General features: G+C 38.7%; 2 protein-coding genes across 2 annotated transcripts; both read left to right on the forward strand.

Annotated features, from left to right (window-relative positions):
- Positions 1-7,699: 7,699 nt before the first annotated feature.
- LOC113913632 (olfactory receptor 481-like) lies at positions 7,700-8,612 on the forward strand. The gene is given in 2 exon segments (XM_035723130.1): positions 7,700-7,875; positions 7,877-8,612. Coding segments are annotated over 2 exon segments (912 nt in total).
- Positions 8,613-15,948: 7,336 nt separating this feature from the next.
- On the forward strand, positions 15,949-16,893 carry LOC113914129 (olfactory receptor 481). Its single transcript, XM_027579030.2, has one exon. The coding sequence runs from the start codon at positions 15,955-15,957 to the stop codon at positions 16,891-16,893; it is 939 nt and encodes a 312-aa protein (XP_027434831.1). The 5' UTR covers positions 15,949-15,954.
- Positions 16,894-19,373: the final 2,480 nt, after the last annotated feature.

A 19,373-nucleotide genomic window follows, 5' to 3' on the forward strand; every position in this document is an offset into this window, starting at 1 on the left:
GATTATGCGCAAGTCTTTCCCTTCTTTGGCTGAGTTCGTGGCCATGGTCTGTGTGTGAGAAACGCTTGTGGATTGATCAATGCTATCTATGCCCACATAGAAATATGAGATTTTTCTGTCAACTTTTACAAATTACCTGCCCAAAAGAGCAAATGTCAAACCAGAAGACTTTAACTTCCTTGTGACAACTTTTGCCCTTGTACAAAATAAATCTATAAAAATACATCACATGCAGGGGCACCTGGGTGGTGCAGTGGGTTAAGCATCTGACTCTTGGTTTCGGCTCAGGTCATGATCTCAGGGTTGTGAGGTTGAGCCCCATGGGCTCTATGCTCAGCAGGGATTCTGCCTGAGACTCTCTCTTCTTCTGCCCCTCCCCCTGCTCATGCTCTCTTTCTCCCTCTCAAACAAATAAATAAATCTTTAAAAAATACATCGCATGCAAATAATATAAATGCAAAACAAAGAAGGAAGGACACTTAAACCTCCAACTGAGGCATTTCCACAAATACTTTAATCCTGAAGCCGGAATATTTTGGCTGTTGGTTTGGAGATTGGTATCAACCATAAGAGGTAATCAATTAAGGTCTAAACTATAATCAAAATCTCAATCTTTTTTTGACAACAAGTGATCTTGCAGTTCCTGTTGTATTTTGTCAATCACTTTCCAGAGCAATTTGACTAGGAATATGGCATTCTTGACTTTAAGCCACGATACTTTGTCTATTTATTGTGCACTACTAACGTAAAACTTTCAGGAAGACCTAGATGTGCCTGGGATGTACCAGGGCTGACAAACCTCAAGTAGGTGTGGAGGCTCCTTTAAACCACAGAGCCTTTTGAGCTTTCAACCTGGTGTCAGTTTCTAGTATCACAGAATAAAGAAATTTGACTCTAAAATGAAAAACGATGAGATTTCCCTTGCCATGTGAGAGTGGGGCATTTTTGTTGACTGCCACACAGACATGTCATAGGATCTTGCTTTTTCCTTCAGTTTAGGAGAAGACATTTCCCTTAAGTTCTCGTATCAACGTATTCAACACATATCACAATTATCAGTGTTAGCAACACACTCTTTCCCAACACGAAGCTGATCATTACAAGTTTTTAATCTAATCTCTTGAAAGTGTAAACTAGGACCCCTTGATGCTAAAATCTTTATTGGGAGATTGTATAAGGTTCTGGAATACTAAATTTCTATAAGGCCAGGTCCCCCAGCTTCCCAGAGTTCCAGGGATTGTAATAACTGTACATTGTAGTTACTTGCAGAAAGGGATATATTCAAGTGTTGCTTGGCATGGTAGTATAAAATCAATTTTTTCAACCAGGAGACTGTAAAATCTTTTGGAAGGAAAAAATGTCTCTCTTGGGAATTTTAGACCAAATTCTGTACCAAATATGCATGTGGGGTTCAAATTTTACTGTCTTCCTATTCTGTAGAACTTCAAGTTGAGAAAATAGCATCACAATTTATCCTGAGCCAGTGATATAGAAGGAAGCTAGCAGAAATAGAGAACAAAACTTATTTGGGAGAAATACTCTCAACCCAGGCTAAACAAGAGTAACATGGACAAAACCCCACTAAAAAAAGATGTGCTCAAAATTTGAAATTACAAAAGTGCAAATGCAAAAACAAACAGAAATAGACAAGAGTATGTCAGCAGACACATCAAAGAGCAGATTTAGACCATCAAGAACTTTAGGTTCTAATAGACATTATAAAATATTGGTTAATATTTTGAAGAAACAAGAATAAGAAAACTCAGAAGGCTTTTTGTTTTAGAAAAGAGCACAGAAATTTGAAAAAATAAAAAACAGTCTAGAAATAAAAAATATACTCAGAAAACAACAGATTAAATAGTAGATTATACATAACTGAAGAGAATTAATGAGCTGGAATATAGCCCTTAAGAATTACCCAGAATATCTCTCTCTCTCTCTCTCTCTCTCTCTCTCTCACACACACACACACACACACACACACACACACACACATTTATATATACACACACAGATGCAAGGAATGAAGAAGTGCAACTTGGCAGTATCTATCAGAATTTAAATTGGGCAAAGCTTTTGCCCCAGTAATTCCACTTCTTAGAGTATATCCAAAAGAACTACTGGTATATGAGCACAATGAAGCATTGGCAGGGTACAGCTAAATAAATACTAATTAATACTTGGAATACCCATGGATCTTTACAGAGAATGAAGGAGATTAATACATACAAGGAATTATCTAAAAAATGTTTTTTGAGTAAAAGAAAGCAATTTCAGAACAACACAAATGCTAACATCATTTATGAAAAACCATATGGCAATCAGGAACAAGGAAGAGATTCTTGGTTATCCAAAGGGAGGATTGGGATAGAGATAAATATGAGGTAGGGAAAGGAAGAAGTATCTTCGTTAATCTCATCTCTGTCTATTTCAGGAGTCCGGGATTTGGTGGGGAGATCTATGTGATAAGTGGGAAATGCCAATGCTGAATTAGATCATGGGTCAGTTTTACACAGAGAAAAGCACACCCTGGCTCTTCTTGCAACTCCTTGAGGTGTGACGAACCATGAATATGGTTCATTTCTTAAACACTGTGTTTAAGGACAGTGTTTAAGAAAGTAATTCTAGGCACCTTGTCATGGCTACTTCTTAGCAATAGATGACCAAAGGATAGCCCACATTAATTGTGTTGGTCCAAATCAAATTTCAAAACTAATTAGATGTTTGCCATTGTAATACCTATACACAAATAATGAGAAGAATAAATGAAGCCCCTGAGACCTTAGTGAATATCTCAGCCAGCATAATGGTGCAGGCAGACCTAAAGGCACCTAATTTTCTCAATCTCCTTGGATTTTCTCCCACTGGATTTTCAGTGAGATGTTAACAAACCTGTGCATATCTGATGCAGAGGTCAATGTTTTGTATTCTAGACAGACCTAAATCCTGCATAAATAAGCCCTGCCCTACAGAGATGATTCCTAGAATTTGTCCCTATCATAATATTTGACCAACAGGTAACATTCATTCTTTGTTATTGATTTATAAATGTCCTTTGCATTTCTGGTAGAAGCTAATAGTTGCTCATTTGAAGTAGATTCTCATTTATGGATTCTTTGTTTACGATCATCCATTGCTAGGTGTATTAAAAGGCACCATCTCACTTAACACAGCAACCATCTGAGTTAAATATTATTATCTTAATTTTAAAAATAAGGATATTGAGTCTCAAAAGGGTTATGTAACTTTTTCAAGATCATCTGGCTCATAAGTGGCAGACCTTAAATTTATCCCCGGAGCTTTTGGTTCTGAAATCTTATTTTATTTTGATTGCAGCAACTGTACATCATGTTTTCCATATCATACTGGCACCCACATCCTATTTTGAACTCATTTGAGTCTTTCATGTATATATTTTCCTTAAAAAAAAATATAAGATTTGGGGCACCTGGGTGGCTCAGTGATTAAGTGTCTGCCTTCAGGTCAGGTCATGATCCCAGGGTCCTGGGATCGAGCCCCGCATCGGGTTCCATGCTCGGCAGGAAGCCTGCTTCTCCCTCTCCCACTCCCCCTGCTGGTGTTCCCTCTTTCCCTATGTCTCTGTCAAATAAATAAATAAAATCTTTTAAAAAAAGAATAAAAATAAAAAAATATAAGATTTGTTTTAGATTTGTGTCTTTTAAACTTCTGACACAATCCTAGGAGTAGTTAAGCTAGAGATTAAGCATGCTTACAATACTGTATCAAATTAATTCACATGAAAATTTGATCAAATCACATTGGTTTAATCATCACTGCAAAGGGTACAGTTTTTCATAGTAAGATTGACTAAGAATAGGGTACTGATAGTTATTTACTTGTATATTCTGTAAAAAAAAAAATTCTATTGTTGAGGGCTTTTTTAAGTAGCAAATACTCCATTTGGAAATTCAGGGGACTATACAGGGTCAACTGTGCTCCTTTCAAAAACAATTACATTTCTTCTCTCTCAAGTAGCAGACTTCTGATATTCGATAATACTTCCAAAATATTATTTAATATTTGGTAATATTTTTTATTTGATAGTACTTGCTGATTCTTTTCATTGTTTGGTACTTGCTTTTTCAGTGGTCTGGCTTATTTCTTGTGGGGATGCAGGGGTGCTGGGATACTGGGATGACCTCAAAACTAGAGGTAGCTGCAGGTTAGTTCATTTTCCCTTAAAAATAAAAAACCCTGTGGTGGTATCATCTTCCCATTTCCTTTGACTCAGCTACAAATTCCCCTCTAACCTACCAAATATTTCCCTATTCTGTCCACTATGCTCAATCTTTACCACTGCCATCCAAGCCCGCACCACACGGCACCTGGACTACTACACTATACTGAAGGGTCTTCCTGTTCATTCTCTTCACTCCTCTACAAGTTAGTCCCCTTAAAGTAGCCAGAGTTATCTTATCATTATGTAAATTAGATCATGACATTCTCTTCAAAAATTTGCACTGTCTTCCCATTGCACTTAGAATAATGGTTAAACTCATTATGACTTTCAAAGCCATAGGTGATCTGGCTTCCGCCTAGTTCTTGAGTTAATCTTGTATCACTCTCCCCACCCCATGGGCTTGGCTGTTCTTCAAAAGTGCAAAGCTATCACTTCAGGGCCCTTGCAGTTAAGTTCCCACTGCGATGCTCTTCCACTCTACCTTAGCATGGTTGGTTTGCTTGTATCATTTATGCATCATTTAAAATATCTCTTCCATAGAGAGGTTCCTCCTGACCAATTTAAAGATTTCATTTATGTATTTATCTGAGAGACAGAAAGAGAGACAGCGTGAGTGGGAGGAGGGGCAGAGGGGGCGGGAGAAAGGCAGAATCTCAAGCAGACTCCGCGCTGAGCATGGAGCCCAACACGGGCTCCATCCCACGACCCCAAGATCATGACCTGAGCTGAAACCAAGAGTCAGACACTTAACTGACTGAACCACCCAGGCACCCTCTGATGAATTGTAAATGAGCCAACAAAACACTATCAAATCACCTTATTTTAACTTTGTGCATAGCACTTATCATTGTTGGTAATTATCTTGCTCATTTACTTTTCTTTTTTCCTTTCTTTTTGAACTGTCTGCCCTCCACAATAGAATGTATGACACATGAGGGCGTGTCTCTGTGTTATTTAGCAGAAACTCACAAGTACGTAGAAGTGTCTGATAAATGGAAAGTGCTCGATAAATATTTTTAAATGAAAAAATTATTTGTGCCTTTTAGGTATTTTCCCAGATACAGTGAATCAAGTATGCATTCTGATATTTGATTTTCTTCATTGGACAATTGCCTGGATTCAACTGTACTCATCCATTAGGGAAAGAAACATAAGGTCTAGTTTCAAGCTTAGTTATCAATAATGTGTGTGATAGTAATAAAATTTTCTAATCGCTGTAGGCTACAATTTACCCACTCCTTATCAGAGATGAGGTTGGAATAGAAGGACAAGTGAGTGAATGTACTAAGACAATATAGTATAATGGGGCATCTGTGGAGGCTCGCTTGAAGTTTGTGGTCACAGCTTAAATGAGACCAGTCAATGCATTTGCACATTTTTCCCCAGACACAGTTTGGTCTAAGAGTGTAGGTGTAGAGTAAGCTGAAAATTGCATTTAGCCAGAAGTCACTTTTGTTAGGTGAGAACAAAAAAGAAGAGCAACAAGGAAATGGATGTGCAACCATGGGAATGATTATAATGATGGTTTATGGGATACTCAGAGAGTAAATTATGAGGAGATATGTGGGGAGGGCTTGAGAGCCTCAGTTTCAACACTCCAACGTATCCAACCCTTCCCTCCAGGGCCTGCACAAGGTCCTGGGGCGCCTGGGTGGCTTAGTCGGTTAAGCATCTGCCTTCGGCTCAGGTCATGATCCCAGGGTCCTGGGATCGAGCCTCACTTCAGGTTCCCTGCTCCACGGGAAGCCTGCTTCTCCCTCTCCCACTCCCCCTGCCTGTGTTCCCTCTCTCGCTGTGTCTGTCTCTGTCAAATAAATAAATAAAATCTTTAAAAAAAAAAAAAAAGCACAAGGTCCTTAGTTGTGGAGATTGGTGAAGGTCCAGACAGTAGCAGTTCTTTTTTTTTTTTTTTTAAGATTTTATTTATTTATTTATTTGTCAGAGAGAGAGAGAGAGAGAGAGAGAGCAAGAGTGAGCACAAACGGGGGGAGCGGCAGGCAGAGGGAGAAGCAGGCTCCCCACTGAGCAAGGAGACTGATACGATTTGGAACTTGATCCCAGGACCCTGGGATCATGACCTGAGCTGAAGGCAGATGCTTAACCGACTGAGCCACCCAGGTGTCCCTAGACCGTTGCAGTTCTGCTTTTTAGCTTATTGTGCTGATTATCAACTGTCACACCATTTTTAGTTGGTTGAGATTTCCTTTTACATGAAAGCTCACTTCTGCCTTCTGAAGGTGTTTTTCAATATTTAAATTAGCAGTTTATCCAAGTATTTCGTTGAGAATGTTTTAGGATACTTCATGTTGACAGTATTGCTTAAAATGAAAGTCTGCTTTAATTTTAATTTTTGCATTCTTATGATTAAACCCACTCATTAATTTTGTTGGGTGAAATGATCTTTGATATTCCTTACGTTTATGTATTACTGTCTTGCACTCGCACAGCTAGCATAATATAAGCATGGAAGCATTGTGTCCACATAGTCTATATATGTGATTCATATATGATTAGGAAATGTATCTTTTTGTTAGGTCTGTATAGTACCTGAAGTACAATTAATAATCCAAAGTGTATGTATTTCTCATGCTGTTCTCAGGATTAAACCCTACACACAGCTTCCATTTATAGCCAATCTGTAATTATATTAACCGGGTAAAGTGATGTTATGCTCTTCTAAAAAATCAACCCTGGAAACTCAGTGTAGCCTAACACAGCATAGATTTATTTTTTCACTTCTAGTATATTTCCAGTTATTCTCTGTTTTCCACATTCCTTCAAATCCCAGGCTGGTGGGAGGTACCACTATCTTCTAGTTGTATCATGTAGAATATATCACTGTGGAAGAAGAAGAGAAAGCTGTCCAGTGGTAATTTAATTTGATCTAGAAGAGACATACGGCATTTCCTCATTTAGCCTGTTGGCATGTAGTGTTCACAGTCTCACTTAACCACAAAGGGGCTGGGAAGTGTGGTCTCCCAGGTGAACAAGATAAGAGCAAATTGGATATTGCTAAACACTAGCTTAAGGTCAATCACTTTGACTTTTCTGGTTCTCATCAGATTTAAGTGTTCATTCAACAACCTGAACTAATCTAATGATGAAATGTGTTAACTGTGCTCTGATCTGGGTCACAGTATACAAAGATACTCTTTGTATCTTTGGCCTTAAAGTAATGGACATTAATATTCTCAAATCATGCATAATGTAAATATGTTTGCAAACATTTTGTAGAGTGTAAGCATTAGACAAAAGGGATCTATGTTTTGATTTTTTAAAGTTTATTTATTTAATTTCTAATCCAGTGTGGGGCTCAACTGCACGCCCCCAAAATCAAGAGCCTCATGCTCTTCTGACTGAGCCAGCCAGGCGCCCCTGTTTTGATTTTTTTAATAGGGTGAATAGTAAAGTAAATATGTTACCTATGAGATCATTTAATTTATTCTTAATACACACTGGTTTTTATTTCAATACAATTTTATTTCAATTACAAATAAGATGGAAACTGAAAACCACACAATGGTGACCGAGTTCATTATTTTGGGGTTAACAGAGGATCCTACACTTTGTTCCATCTTCTTTGTGGTTTTTCTAGGAATCTATGTTGCTACCATATTGGGCAATAGCAGCATAATCATGTTAATCCATAGAAGCCCTCAACTTCACACCCCTCAGTCGTTTAGCTTTTGTGGATATGAAGTATTTGACCTCGGTCACACCCATCATGATTGTAAGTTTCCTAAGAGAGAGAACTACTACCCCTGTGGCAGGCTGCATAGCTCAGCTTGGCCCTGATGTTGTGTTTGGAACGGCTGAGTGCTTCCTGCTGGCTGCCATGGCCTGTGATCGCTATGTGGCCATCTGCTCTCCTCCACTTCTCTACTCTACACTCATGTCTTCCAGAGTCTGCATCATCCTATTGGCTGCTTCCTATCTGGGAGGATGTGTGAATGCTTCATCATTTACTGGCTGTTTATTGAGTTTGACTTTCTGTGGACCAAACAAAATCAACCATTTCTTCTGTGACCTCCCACCATTAGTGAAGCTTTCTCGTAGCCATATTTATGTTGCTGAAATATCTCCTGCCATCTTAGCTGGGTCAATCACTGTAATCACACTGTTTATCATACATGTTTCATATCTATACATCCTGCACTCGGTCCTAAATGTGCACTCCCCTGACGGAAGACACAAGGCCTTCTCTACTTGTACTTCTCACCTCAGTGCGGTCACTTTGTTTTATGGGACAGTCACATTTGTCTATGTCATACTGAAGTCAGGTCACTCATCTGACCATATTAAAGTGGTATCTGTGTTCTACACAGTGGTGAGACCCATGATGAACCCCTTGATCTACAGTCTGAGAAACAAAAAGGGGAAAGAGGCCATGAGAAAATTGATGGCTAGCTAGAAGACATTGGTTATTTTGAAAGAAATTCAGTGTGATTCCAGAAACTGGAAAATGATAGTTTCCAGAATATGTGTAATAGATGTTTATGTTTTCCAATAGCCTTATCACTTTATGCAAAGAACTATCTTAAATACCCAATGCCATTATGTTAACTAATGCCAACTTTAATTTGTAATTTTCTAGAGTCACAAAATATTTCATGAAATTCTGCTGGGTTCAAATTAAATGTGTACATTTCAGGGTTAGGAGACTTTTTTTCTCCCCTTTGTTCATTGTTTACAGTCCATGATTAGAGTGTTTTCTTTTTCTTCTATTAGGTTCTATATTTTTAAAATATCGTCGTGTAAATTAACATCTTAGAAAGCCTCAAGTACTCAGTGGAAATGCAATTGATGGTAGTGTTACCAGTCTAGGTCACTTTCTCAGGAAGACTTGAAGATTTGGCCTTTTTTTTTTTTTTTTTGATTTATTTATTTGACAGAGGGAGAGAGATAGTGAGAGCGAGAGCACAAGCAGGGGGAGGGGCAGAGGAAGAGAGAGAAGCAGGCTCCCCGCTGAGCAAGGAGCCCGGCCTGGGACTCCACCCCAGGACCTGGGATCATGACTTGAGCCCAGGCAGGCGCTTAACCAACTGAGCCACCCGGGCACCCTGACTTGGCCTGTCTTATACAGGGTTATCATAATCTTTTGAAATAGTTATGCTGGAGTCTTGAAAAATTTTATTCCCACCTAGAATAAGACAGACCAAAAGAATTTATTCCATAGTTTTGTTACCAAGACGACTTAATCCAGGTAACAAAGAAGGAACTCTGAAGGCTGAGTCTTTGAGAGCTCCTTTGAGAATTCCCAGTAGGTATTCATATTTCTCAAAGCTTTGTCTGCAAACACTTGTCTTTGAACCTTTGCTGACAAGCCTTTGAATAGTAGGAAAAACTACCGGGGAGTGGTGCTGTGGAGGGGGCTACGGCACAGTGGAGCTTTCTTTCAGCAAGACGGTTGGTATTTCCAGGGTATAAAATTATGGATTAAGACATCCAGGCTGCTGCAGGCACGGAATATACCTGCCATCCTTCTTTGTAATATCTCCCAAGGTGTTCATTGCCACCACTCTGTCACGGCTTTATTTTAGGTGTTTATGGTTGAGCCTGGATAGTTTTCAGCCTCCTTAATTACCTCCCTGCCTCCAGAACCGTCCCCATGACTTCTGATTAACCATGTTTGAAGAGTAAAATATGGTTTTCCAATTATTACAAAAGTGGTGTGTGTCAAATGAGTCCTAGAGCAAGAGTAGATTCCAATTCTCCCCAATTCAATGTTCCTGGCATATAAATTGGTGAAAGTATAACTCTTTGCAAATAGGGATATAAAGACAGCCTACAAAAGGAGCTAGCTTAAAGAAGTCCTGGTAACTCAGCTCTCTGGTGGATGAAGTTATTTATCCACAGTTTTTTTAAAAAGATAATACCAGAGGGGCTCCTGGGTGGCTCAGTCGGTTAAGCGGCTGCCTTCGGCTCGGGTCATGATCCTGGGGTCCTGGGATCGAGCCCCACGTCCGGCTCCCTGCTCAGTGGAGAGCCTGCTTCTCCCTCTCCTTCTGCCTGCCTCTCTGCCTACTTGTGCTCACTCTCTATCTGTCAAATAAATAAATAAAATCTTCAAAAAAATAAAAAATTAAAATTAAAAAAAAAAGATAACACCAGAGAATCCCAGGCTAGTCACCAGGTTTTACAATGAAGTAATCAGGCAGTGTTCCCTCTCACCTCCCTGGATCTCTTATGTTCCACATTTAAAAAATATATATTTATCAGCCACTTGTATATCTTCTTTTGTGTAATGTCTCTTCAAGTCCTTTGCCAATTTTGTTCTCATATTGTACTTATTGATTTGTTCTTACTATAATCTGTCTATAAATCCTTTGGCAGATTTGTACGTTTTAAGGTTACACTCCCATTCTGGTTTGCCTTGTCACTCTCTTAATTGTATCTTTTGATGAACAAACGTTTTTAATTTTAATGAAGTCTAATTTAACAATATTTTCTTTATTGTTTAGTGCTTTAGCAACAAGTTCAAGAAATCTTTACCCAATCCAAGATTATAATGATATTCTCTCATATATTCTTCTCGAGGCTTTATACTTTTGAAACTCAGTGTTGGGTTATAATTTTAAATATTTTGTTTTGCCTATGAATTCAAAAAGGCAAAGCCCACACCTCTATTTACTTGAGAATGTGTGCGACTATGTGATTTTGCTGATATTACCAGTTCTTCCTCCAAGGCTGCTTTCTAGGTAAAATCCTTAGAGTATAAGAGAAGGGAATTTTTGGGTGAAAGGATTTCTTTTTTGCACTTGGGTTTCTTCTAGATTTCTGTCTGTCCAGGCAGTTCACACTGTCATCCAAGGATTGACGAATTCCTTCTTTCCCCTTCAAGGTCTCTCAGTATAATCAGGCCAGACTATGCACTTGCCCTCAGGTATGCAACCTGCCATAGTTCTCTGCTCACAGGGAAACACAGGGAAATAATCCCATTTACAATAACACCAAAAGGAATAAAATAACCTAGGAATAAATTTAACGAAGGAGGTGAAAGACTTGTATACTGAAAATTACAAAATATTGATAAAAGAAATTAAACAAGACTCAAGCAAATGTAAAAACACCCTGGGTCCTTGGGTTGGAAGGCTTGCTAAAATATCCATACTACCCAAAGTAGATTCAGTGCATCCCTACCAAAATCTCAATAGATTTTGTTATAGAAATAGGAAAAATAACTCTAAAATTCATATGGAGTCACAAAGGGCCCCCAAACAGCCAAAATAATCTTTTTTTTTTTTTAGTGTAAGAATGTCACATTTCCTTATTTTTATTTTTTCTTTTTAATTTTTTATTGTTATGTTAATCCCCATACATTACATCATTAGTATTTGATGTAGTGTTCCATGATTCATTGTTTGTGCATAACACCCAGTGCTCCACGCAGCATGTGCCCTCTTTAATACCCATCACCAGGCTAACCCATCCCCCCACGCCCCTCCCCTCTAGAACCCTCAGTTTGTTTTTCAGAGTCCATCGTCTCTCATGGTTCGTCTCCCCCAGCCAAAATAATCTTAAGAAGGAAGAACAAAGCTGTAGGCATCACATTTCCTGATTCAAATAATATTGCAAAGCTACAGTAATTAAAACAGTATGGTACTGACATAAAGACAGACATATAGAGCAATGAATAGAATAGAGAGCCAAAAATAAACACATGCATGTACAAATAATTTTCGACAAGAGCACCAAGAATACACAGTGAGGAAAGGATAGATAGTCTCATCAATAAATGGTGTTGGGAGAACTGGATATCCACATGCAAAAGAATGAAATTGAACTCTTACCTTACACTACACACAAGAATCAACTCAAAATGTATTAAAGACTTAAATGTAAGAACTAAAAGTGCAAGAAGAAAACCCCTGGAAGAAAACACAGGAGAAAGGCTTCATGTCGTTGGTCTTGGCAATAAATTTTTTTGGTATGACATCAAAATCACAGGCAACAAAAACAAAAATAGATAAGTTGGACAACATCAAACTAAAAAACCTCTGCCCCGCAATGAAAACAATCACCAAAGTGAAAAGGCAACTACAGAATAAGAGAAAATATTTGTAAACCCTGTATCTGATAAGAGGTTAGGTTCCAAAATATATAAGGAACAACTCAATAAAAACAACTCAATAGCAAAAACACTAATAACTCGATTTAAAAAATGGCCTAAAGACCTGAACAGACATTTCTTCAAAGAAGACATAAAAATGTAAAAATGGCCAAGAGGTACAAGGAAAGACGCTCCACATCACTAATCATCATGTAGATGCAAATCAAAACCACAATATCACCTCATATGTGCCAAGATGGCTATTATAAAAAAATACAAAACAAAACAAAAGACAAGTGTAGGTGAGGATGTGAAGAAGGAGCAAACTTTTGTACATTGTTTGGGGAATGCAAAATGGTCTATGGAGGTTACTCATAGAACTACCATATCATCCAGTAATCCCACCTGTAGATATTAATCTAAAAAAAAAAGACAATGAGCAATTATTTACACTAGTACCTACATAAGTAAAGGTGTAATAAGTGCAGAACACATCTCGGGGCTCTCTGAAACTATTCACTGTGAGACTATGACTTAGTCCAAGGTGTCAGAGGATGCTTCAGTGGTGAAATAAATTTAAACCTGAGACCTAAGGTAACTAGGAATCAGTCTTCCAATGGAAGGGGGTAGAGTGATGAATACAATCATAAGATGGTTTGTAGTTAGGTAAAGATAGAGATGTAGGAGTACCTATTTATCTTTAGGTCATAGTGTAATATCTGATACATAGAAAGATTTTCTAGAAATTGTTTAACACTAATTCAACAAACAAACAAAATATTTAGTGCCTCCTATATTCCCAGCACTACACCATTAAAGAGGATACAAAAATAATTAGTCATACACACTGCACTTTCACACCCGGGAAACAACAAGATCTTCCAACTATAATGGGTACTAACCAAGTGGTGTGAACAAAATTTTGGGAGAAGTACAGGAAAGAAGGGAATTTAATTCTCCCAGATATGATCTGGAATGTTTTTGTGGAATTGATGGCTCCCTATTTGTGTCATTCATCAGCCACAGCTGGGCTTCCTTAAAACCTAAAGGAACAGTATCTTTCTAGGACAAGGAGTCTCACAGCATGTCCATTTCCTAATTTGCTGGATTTGAGGTATTTGAGCTGTTAGATCTTTCTAATGTGGATTATCAGGATTAGCTTTGTTCTGAAGACTATTGATTGATGGGCTCAGTCCCAGAAGCAAAGGAACCTGACTTTCAACCTTAGAGAATGTTGTGCTGTGTGGCCATGGTTCAAGAATACAGCCAGGGTCGACTGTGGCCATGTATCTTTGACAACCTGCCAGTCTATGTGGCAGTTGTGGATGGCAGAGTCCTAAGGAAAACGTTAGTGTGAGCTTCATTGTTTTATTAGAAAGCTTACATGTTGGTGGATCAAAATTGACAAAAGGGAAGAGGGAAGAGCATGTGTGTGAGAAATACCTGCCACCAACAAGCATGGTGTGTATGTCAAGTGTCCTAGGACAGATCCATATTACATGTGAAAAATACATATGATTTTTTTAAATGTACATCATTTACATTGCAATTCCAGTGGATTCATGTTTGTAAATTAAACTGTACTAGCAAACCCAAATTATTGCTAAACATAGGTGACATGAAAACCTCGACCACTGAATATAGCCACACTTCAGAAATGCCACAAATTGTCACAGCCATATTAGTCATGTTGATCTAATAATCAACTTCAATGATAGTAAAATGTTATGATTATTTTCAATGTAAATTGAAATGTTTAATTTTTTCATTTAATTAAAAAAGTAAATGGAACCTCAGAGTATGTATTTCATTCATACACTTTTATGTAATCATGTTTACATGTAATTTCTCTGTCCCAATAGATGTGCACATGTAATTTCTCTATCCCAGTGGATTCTCAATGTAGTTTTCCAAAACAAATAAACTAATTAATTTGTAATTACAAGTGAAGTAAGTGATTTGGGCCTTATCTCAAATGACACAAGCCTCACTTAAATATGGCTCTGCTGTTCAGTGACAATTCCTTGGAGCCTATCCCTACTGTTGCAGTGAATGTGTCGCTAATTTATCCTTGCTCTTTTTTAAGGACACAGAAATATTTGATTCTCTTATATGTACAAGAAGTTACAAGTCGATTATTTCGAGTAAATTATTAGTAACTGAGCATTTATTTGTTGCGTACACAGTGCTTGGTCTTTTCATCCACATCATATCATTTTTAACACAAGAATCACATGAGGTATGTATCATTATTTCCTTTTTACAGGTAAGGAAACAGAAGATCAACAACTTCTTGTAACATGCCTCTGATTCCATAGACAGTGAGAGGTAGAGCTAGAAACCGATTCCAAGTTTGCGTGGCTGCAAAGTCCGAGGTATTTCTGCACACCCCTTTGCCTTCCCTGCTGGCATTCATATCCAACTTTGAAAACGTTTGTGTCTTTCAGCCATTTATTTTTTTCTCAAAAAATTTATTTCAGTTTGAGGCTTTGTCTCATTAAAAATGCCAGAATGTGAGGATTCAGACACATAACCCTAGTACTGTTCATACTGTAGGACGTCATTGCCATGATTAACATATAACATTGAGTAAAATGTGCATGGTTGCTGACAGTTATATATGTATTTTTTTCTTAATTCTTCTTCAGATAGAAGCTCTTCAGGAAAAAGCAGATTATTCAACATATTTTGGTCTTTAAACCAGAAGAGCCATGGAAATGACTGAATGTAACTTAATATATTCTCCCCTGTCCTTGATCATGTGCTCTAATTTGAACTAAGGGAATATTATTCTGAAATGCTAATCTTTCTTTCAGTCCAATTCCCTAGCCTTCCTAGCTGGCTACTTGCATCCATACCTCTCTAACTACCCTCTCCCCCCATCACCATCATATGCTCTTACTTCCCATTTCCCTATAGTTGCTTAATAGAACTGATGAGACCAAAACTTACTAATGCAATTCCCCAAATGCTTCATTTCAGTTCACTTTCCAATTAATCCCAGTCCATAAAAATACCTGGACTCTTCTTACTGCTTCATGCATTCTCAGAAGGATGAAAAAGTATGGTGTAAGAGATAAGTCCTGGAAAATTTTGCAAAATATCCAGGATTTAGCTCGTAACAAGGGCAAAAATTCTATTTGCCCCTTTCATCTTGGACATAGACACTTTCCAGCCCCTGGTATCAATTATAACTAAGGATGTAATTTTTTCATTCCAGGAAAAGGATCAAGTAAGAAAGAGATGTTGAAGTTCCATATTGTTTGTCCAATAATTGGATAAATGTTGATAGTATTTACTAAAAAAGAGAATACTGGGGCAGAGGCACATTTGGGATGGCGGTGGAAAATGAAGAGCTGGCCTTTCCATGATCATTTTGGTGATTTACAGTTTATGTTACTACAATCGGTATTGGTGTAATACCCTTTTATGTATTTCTGGTACACATGGGGAAGACTTGCTCTATGGTATACAAATAGGGGTAAAATAGCTGACTTCTAAGATCACTGAGTCTTCAATTTTAATATTTTCATGGAATTTGAAAAAATTCATGTGCACAAAGTACTCTATGAGTGAGGCAGAGTTACCATTTAAAAATTGTAATTGTACGGTTCTGTTTAGATATCTACATTAAGTGTGGGGTAATTTCAACCAGTGTAACCTCCTCTGGTTCTGATTTCAATAGGCACCATTAAATGGATAGATGGAGACTGAAAACCATACAACAGTGACAGAGTTCATTATTCTGGGATTAACAGATAACCCCACACTATGTGCCATCTTCTTTGTGATTTTCCTGGGCGTTTATATAGTTACCATAGTGGGAAATATCAGTATAATCATCTTAATCCGAAGCAGCCCACAGCTCCACAACCCGATGTACCTTTTCCTCAGCCATTTGGCCTTCGTGGACATCGGGTATTCCACGTCAGTCACGCCAGTCATGCTCATGAGTTTCTTAAGAGAGAGAACGACCATCCCTGTCACGGGCTGTATAGCCCAACTTGGCTCTGACGTCACCTTTGGGACTACAGAGTGCTTCCTGCTGGCTACCATGGCCTATGATCGCTATGTGGCCATCTGCTCTCCCTTGCTCTACTCCACCCAGATGTCCCCAGTGGTCTGCTTCCTCCTACTGGGGGCTTCCTACCTGGGTGGATGCATGAATGCTTCATCATTTACGGGCTGTTTGATGAATCTATCCTTCTGTGGACCAAATAAAATCAACCATTTTTTCTGTGACCTCTTTCCACTCTTGAAGCTTTCTTGTGGCCATGTTTATATTGCTGAAATATCTCCCGCCATCTCTTCTGCATCTGTCCTCATAAGCACACTGTTTACCATAATTGTGTCCTACGGCTACATCCTCCACTCAATCCTGAATATGCGCTCTACTGAGGGGAGGAAGAAGGCCTTCTCTACCTGTACTTCCCACCTCACTGCAGTCACTTTGTTTTATGGGACAGTTTTGTTTGTTTATGTGATGCCCAAGTCGAGTTATTCAGCTGATCAGGTCAAAGTGGCATCAGTGATCTATACAGTGGTGGTCCCCATGTTGAACCCCCTCATCTACAGCCTGAGAAACAAGGAGGTGAAAGAGGCCATGAGAAAACTAATGGCTAAAACGTATTGGTTCTTCTGAATTACATCAGATATGAATCCATAAATAACAAACCAATGATTTGAGGAAACATTTGTGCTGGATACTTTGATGATATTTATCATTAACTTTATCACTTTGATAGTGAAGAACTCCTATAAATATAAAAAGCCAATGTTTACTTCCATATGGAAAGTGAAATATATCATTAACATGGAAATCTACTTCATTCAAATTAAATATGAACTTTTCAAGGTAAGAATACCTTTGCAAAATAGTACCATTCATCAGCTGTGAGTCCTATTTAAATAAAGAAAGTTATTTCCATCAAAGATCAAACTTAATTGAATTCCATCTTGTTAAATAACATTTTGGAAAAAAACTTGTCCCCAGCAGATGTGTAATAAATGGTAATATTGACAAGTAAGGCTGTTCATGTCACTTCCTTTAAAGGTATTGTCCTCCCTTTGTCAATGGATATTTAAACTTTTGGAAGCATTGATGTTAGTGTCTCCAAAAAGCTTCTATTTTCACTTTATTTAAGCCAGAGCAAAGATCATGATTCCTCTGTGTGGCCTTTAAGAGAGCCAAACCAGATAACACCCACAATCCCCTTGGGTGATCTTATCTTCTCCCCTGAGTTCAGCTGCCACCTGTGTGGTGACAGAATCCCTACACACCCTTCCTTGGAGCACAGATGAACTTCTCCACTGGCCTTTCCCACAAGACTCTCAAACTCAGGGCACCCTGACTTGAATTTATCATACTTTTTTTTTTTAAAGATTTATTTATTTATTTTGAGAGCGTGAGAATGAGAGAGAGAGAGACAGAGACAGAGAGAGCACATGAGAGGGGGGAGGGCCAGAGGGAGAAGTAGGTTCCTCGCCGAGCAGGGAGCCCAAAGTGGGACTCGATCCCGGGACTCCAGATTCATGACCTGAGCCGAAGGCAGTCGCTTAACCAACTGAGCCACCCAGGCGCCCGAATTTATCATACTTCTTACAAAACTATTCCTTCTCCTCTGGTCCTTTCTCAGTAAGTGGCATCTCTTTGTAAGGCCTCGTACTGAAGAGATTTGGGGTGACCATCACACCCATCAAAATAGTCTACCTCCCTCCACCCCGTTCCTTCTGTCAGATGGAAGACATGTTGCGTACTGACACTTCCTTATCTAAGTCTCTCCTTTCTAGGCACTTAAAGACTCTCCAGTTGATGGTAAGTCCATGCAGAGATTTTTCCTTTGTATTTCCACTCTAAGGGCTTCAGTAATCCAATCACCCAGATGTAAGTGGTGTGGTGTGGCACTGTTACCTCTTTTATTGCAGAGAATACACATTGGCACCTGTTTTTTCCCTCCCAAATTCTAAATCAACTGAGGAAATGGCAAAAAGAGAAGGCAGAAGAAGGTGTTCTGAATCCCAGAACGTGACACTCTCCTTCTCTGTCCCTGGCAGTACTGGAAATACTCAGGTCTCCCCAGTGAGACTGGGTCTTTCCCCATCTGTTTACAGCACGGCCAAGAGTAGCCCAGAGCGCTGAGGGCAAGCTCGCTCCCAAGAGAAACAGGGAAGAGGAAAGGTTGGGATTGCTCTTCGGGGTTGAATTGTGTCCCTCCAAAATTCATGTGTTGTAGTCCTAACCACCAGTATCTCAGAATGTGACCTTATCTGGGAATAGATACAGATGTTACAGATGTAATTAGTTAAGATAAAGTCATATTGGAGTAGGATGGGCTTCTAATCCACTATTGACTAGTATCCTCGTTTAAAAAAAAAAAAAGAATTTGCATACAGACAACGCACAGGGAGAACCTCATGTGAAATATACAGAGAAATGGGTTATGCTTCTACAAGCCAAGAAACTCCAAAGATTGCCCACAAATCATCAGAAACTAAGTGAGAGAGCTAGAACAGATCTCGCAGCCCTCGGAAGGAACCAAGCCTGCTGACACCTTGATCTTGGACTCCCAGCCTCCGGAACTGTGAGACAATCAATTTCTGTTCTTTAAGCCACTCAGTTTGTGGTACTTTGTTATAGCCGCTCTCACAAGCTAATACAACTACATATCTCGTTTTCCCCTCCAAACATACCACCAGCTAATTTACTACTTCTAGGGAAGGAGGGAGTGAAGGCTAAGAAAGGTGTGTTATGCTAATAGATATCTCTTCCAAAGATGGATAGAGAATAATAGGAATGGGAAAAAGCATTTTCCCCAAAGAGCACATCAGAAAATAAGGATGAAGAATATCCCTGTGGGAACAATCAAAAACTCCTTTTGCAAGAATTTTTTTTTTAGAAGTTTCCTGATAACTGTAGATGGTAGATTGCTACCTAGAAGACAGAAATATGAACAGGGAGAAAATTTTAAAGATCCTGAGCTGTTGTTAAAAGATTTTTAGTCTATATAAATTTCAGGAAAATGTTCTTCTTCTGGAGTGGATTGGGACTTAGGAAGTCACTGACATTCCTCATATTCTGTGAACCCTAGCTGTAGCAGAGTATTAGAGAAGACTGAAGGCAAA

This window comes from Zalophus californianus, chromosome 11, assembly GCF_009762305.2.
Source record: "Zalophus californianus isolate mZalCal1 chromosome 11, mZalCal1.pri.v2, whole genome shotgun sequence".
Taxonomy (NCBI): Eukaryota; Metazoa; Chordata; class Mammalia; order Carnivora; family Otariidae; genus Zalophus; species Zalophus californianus.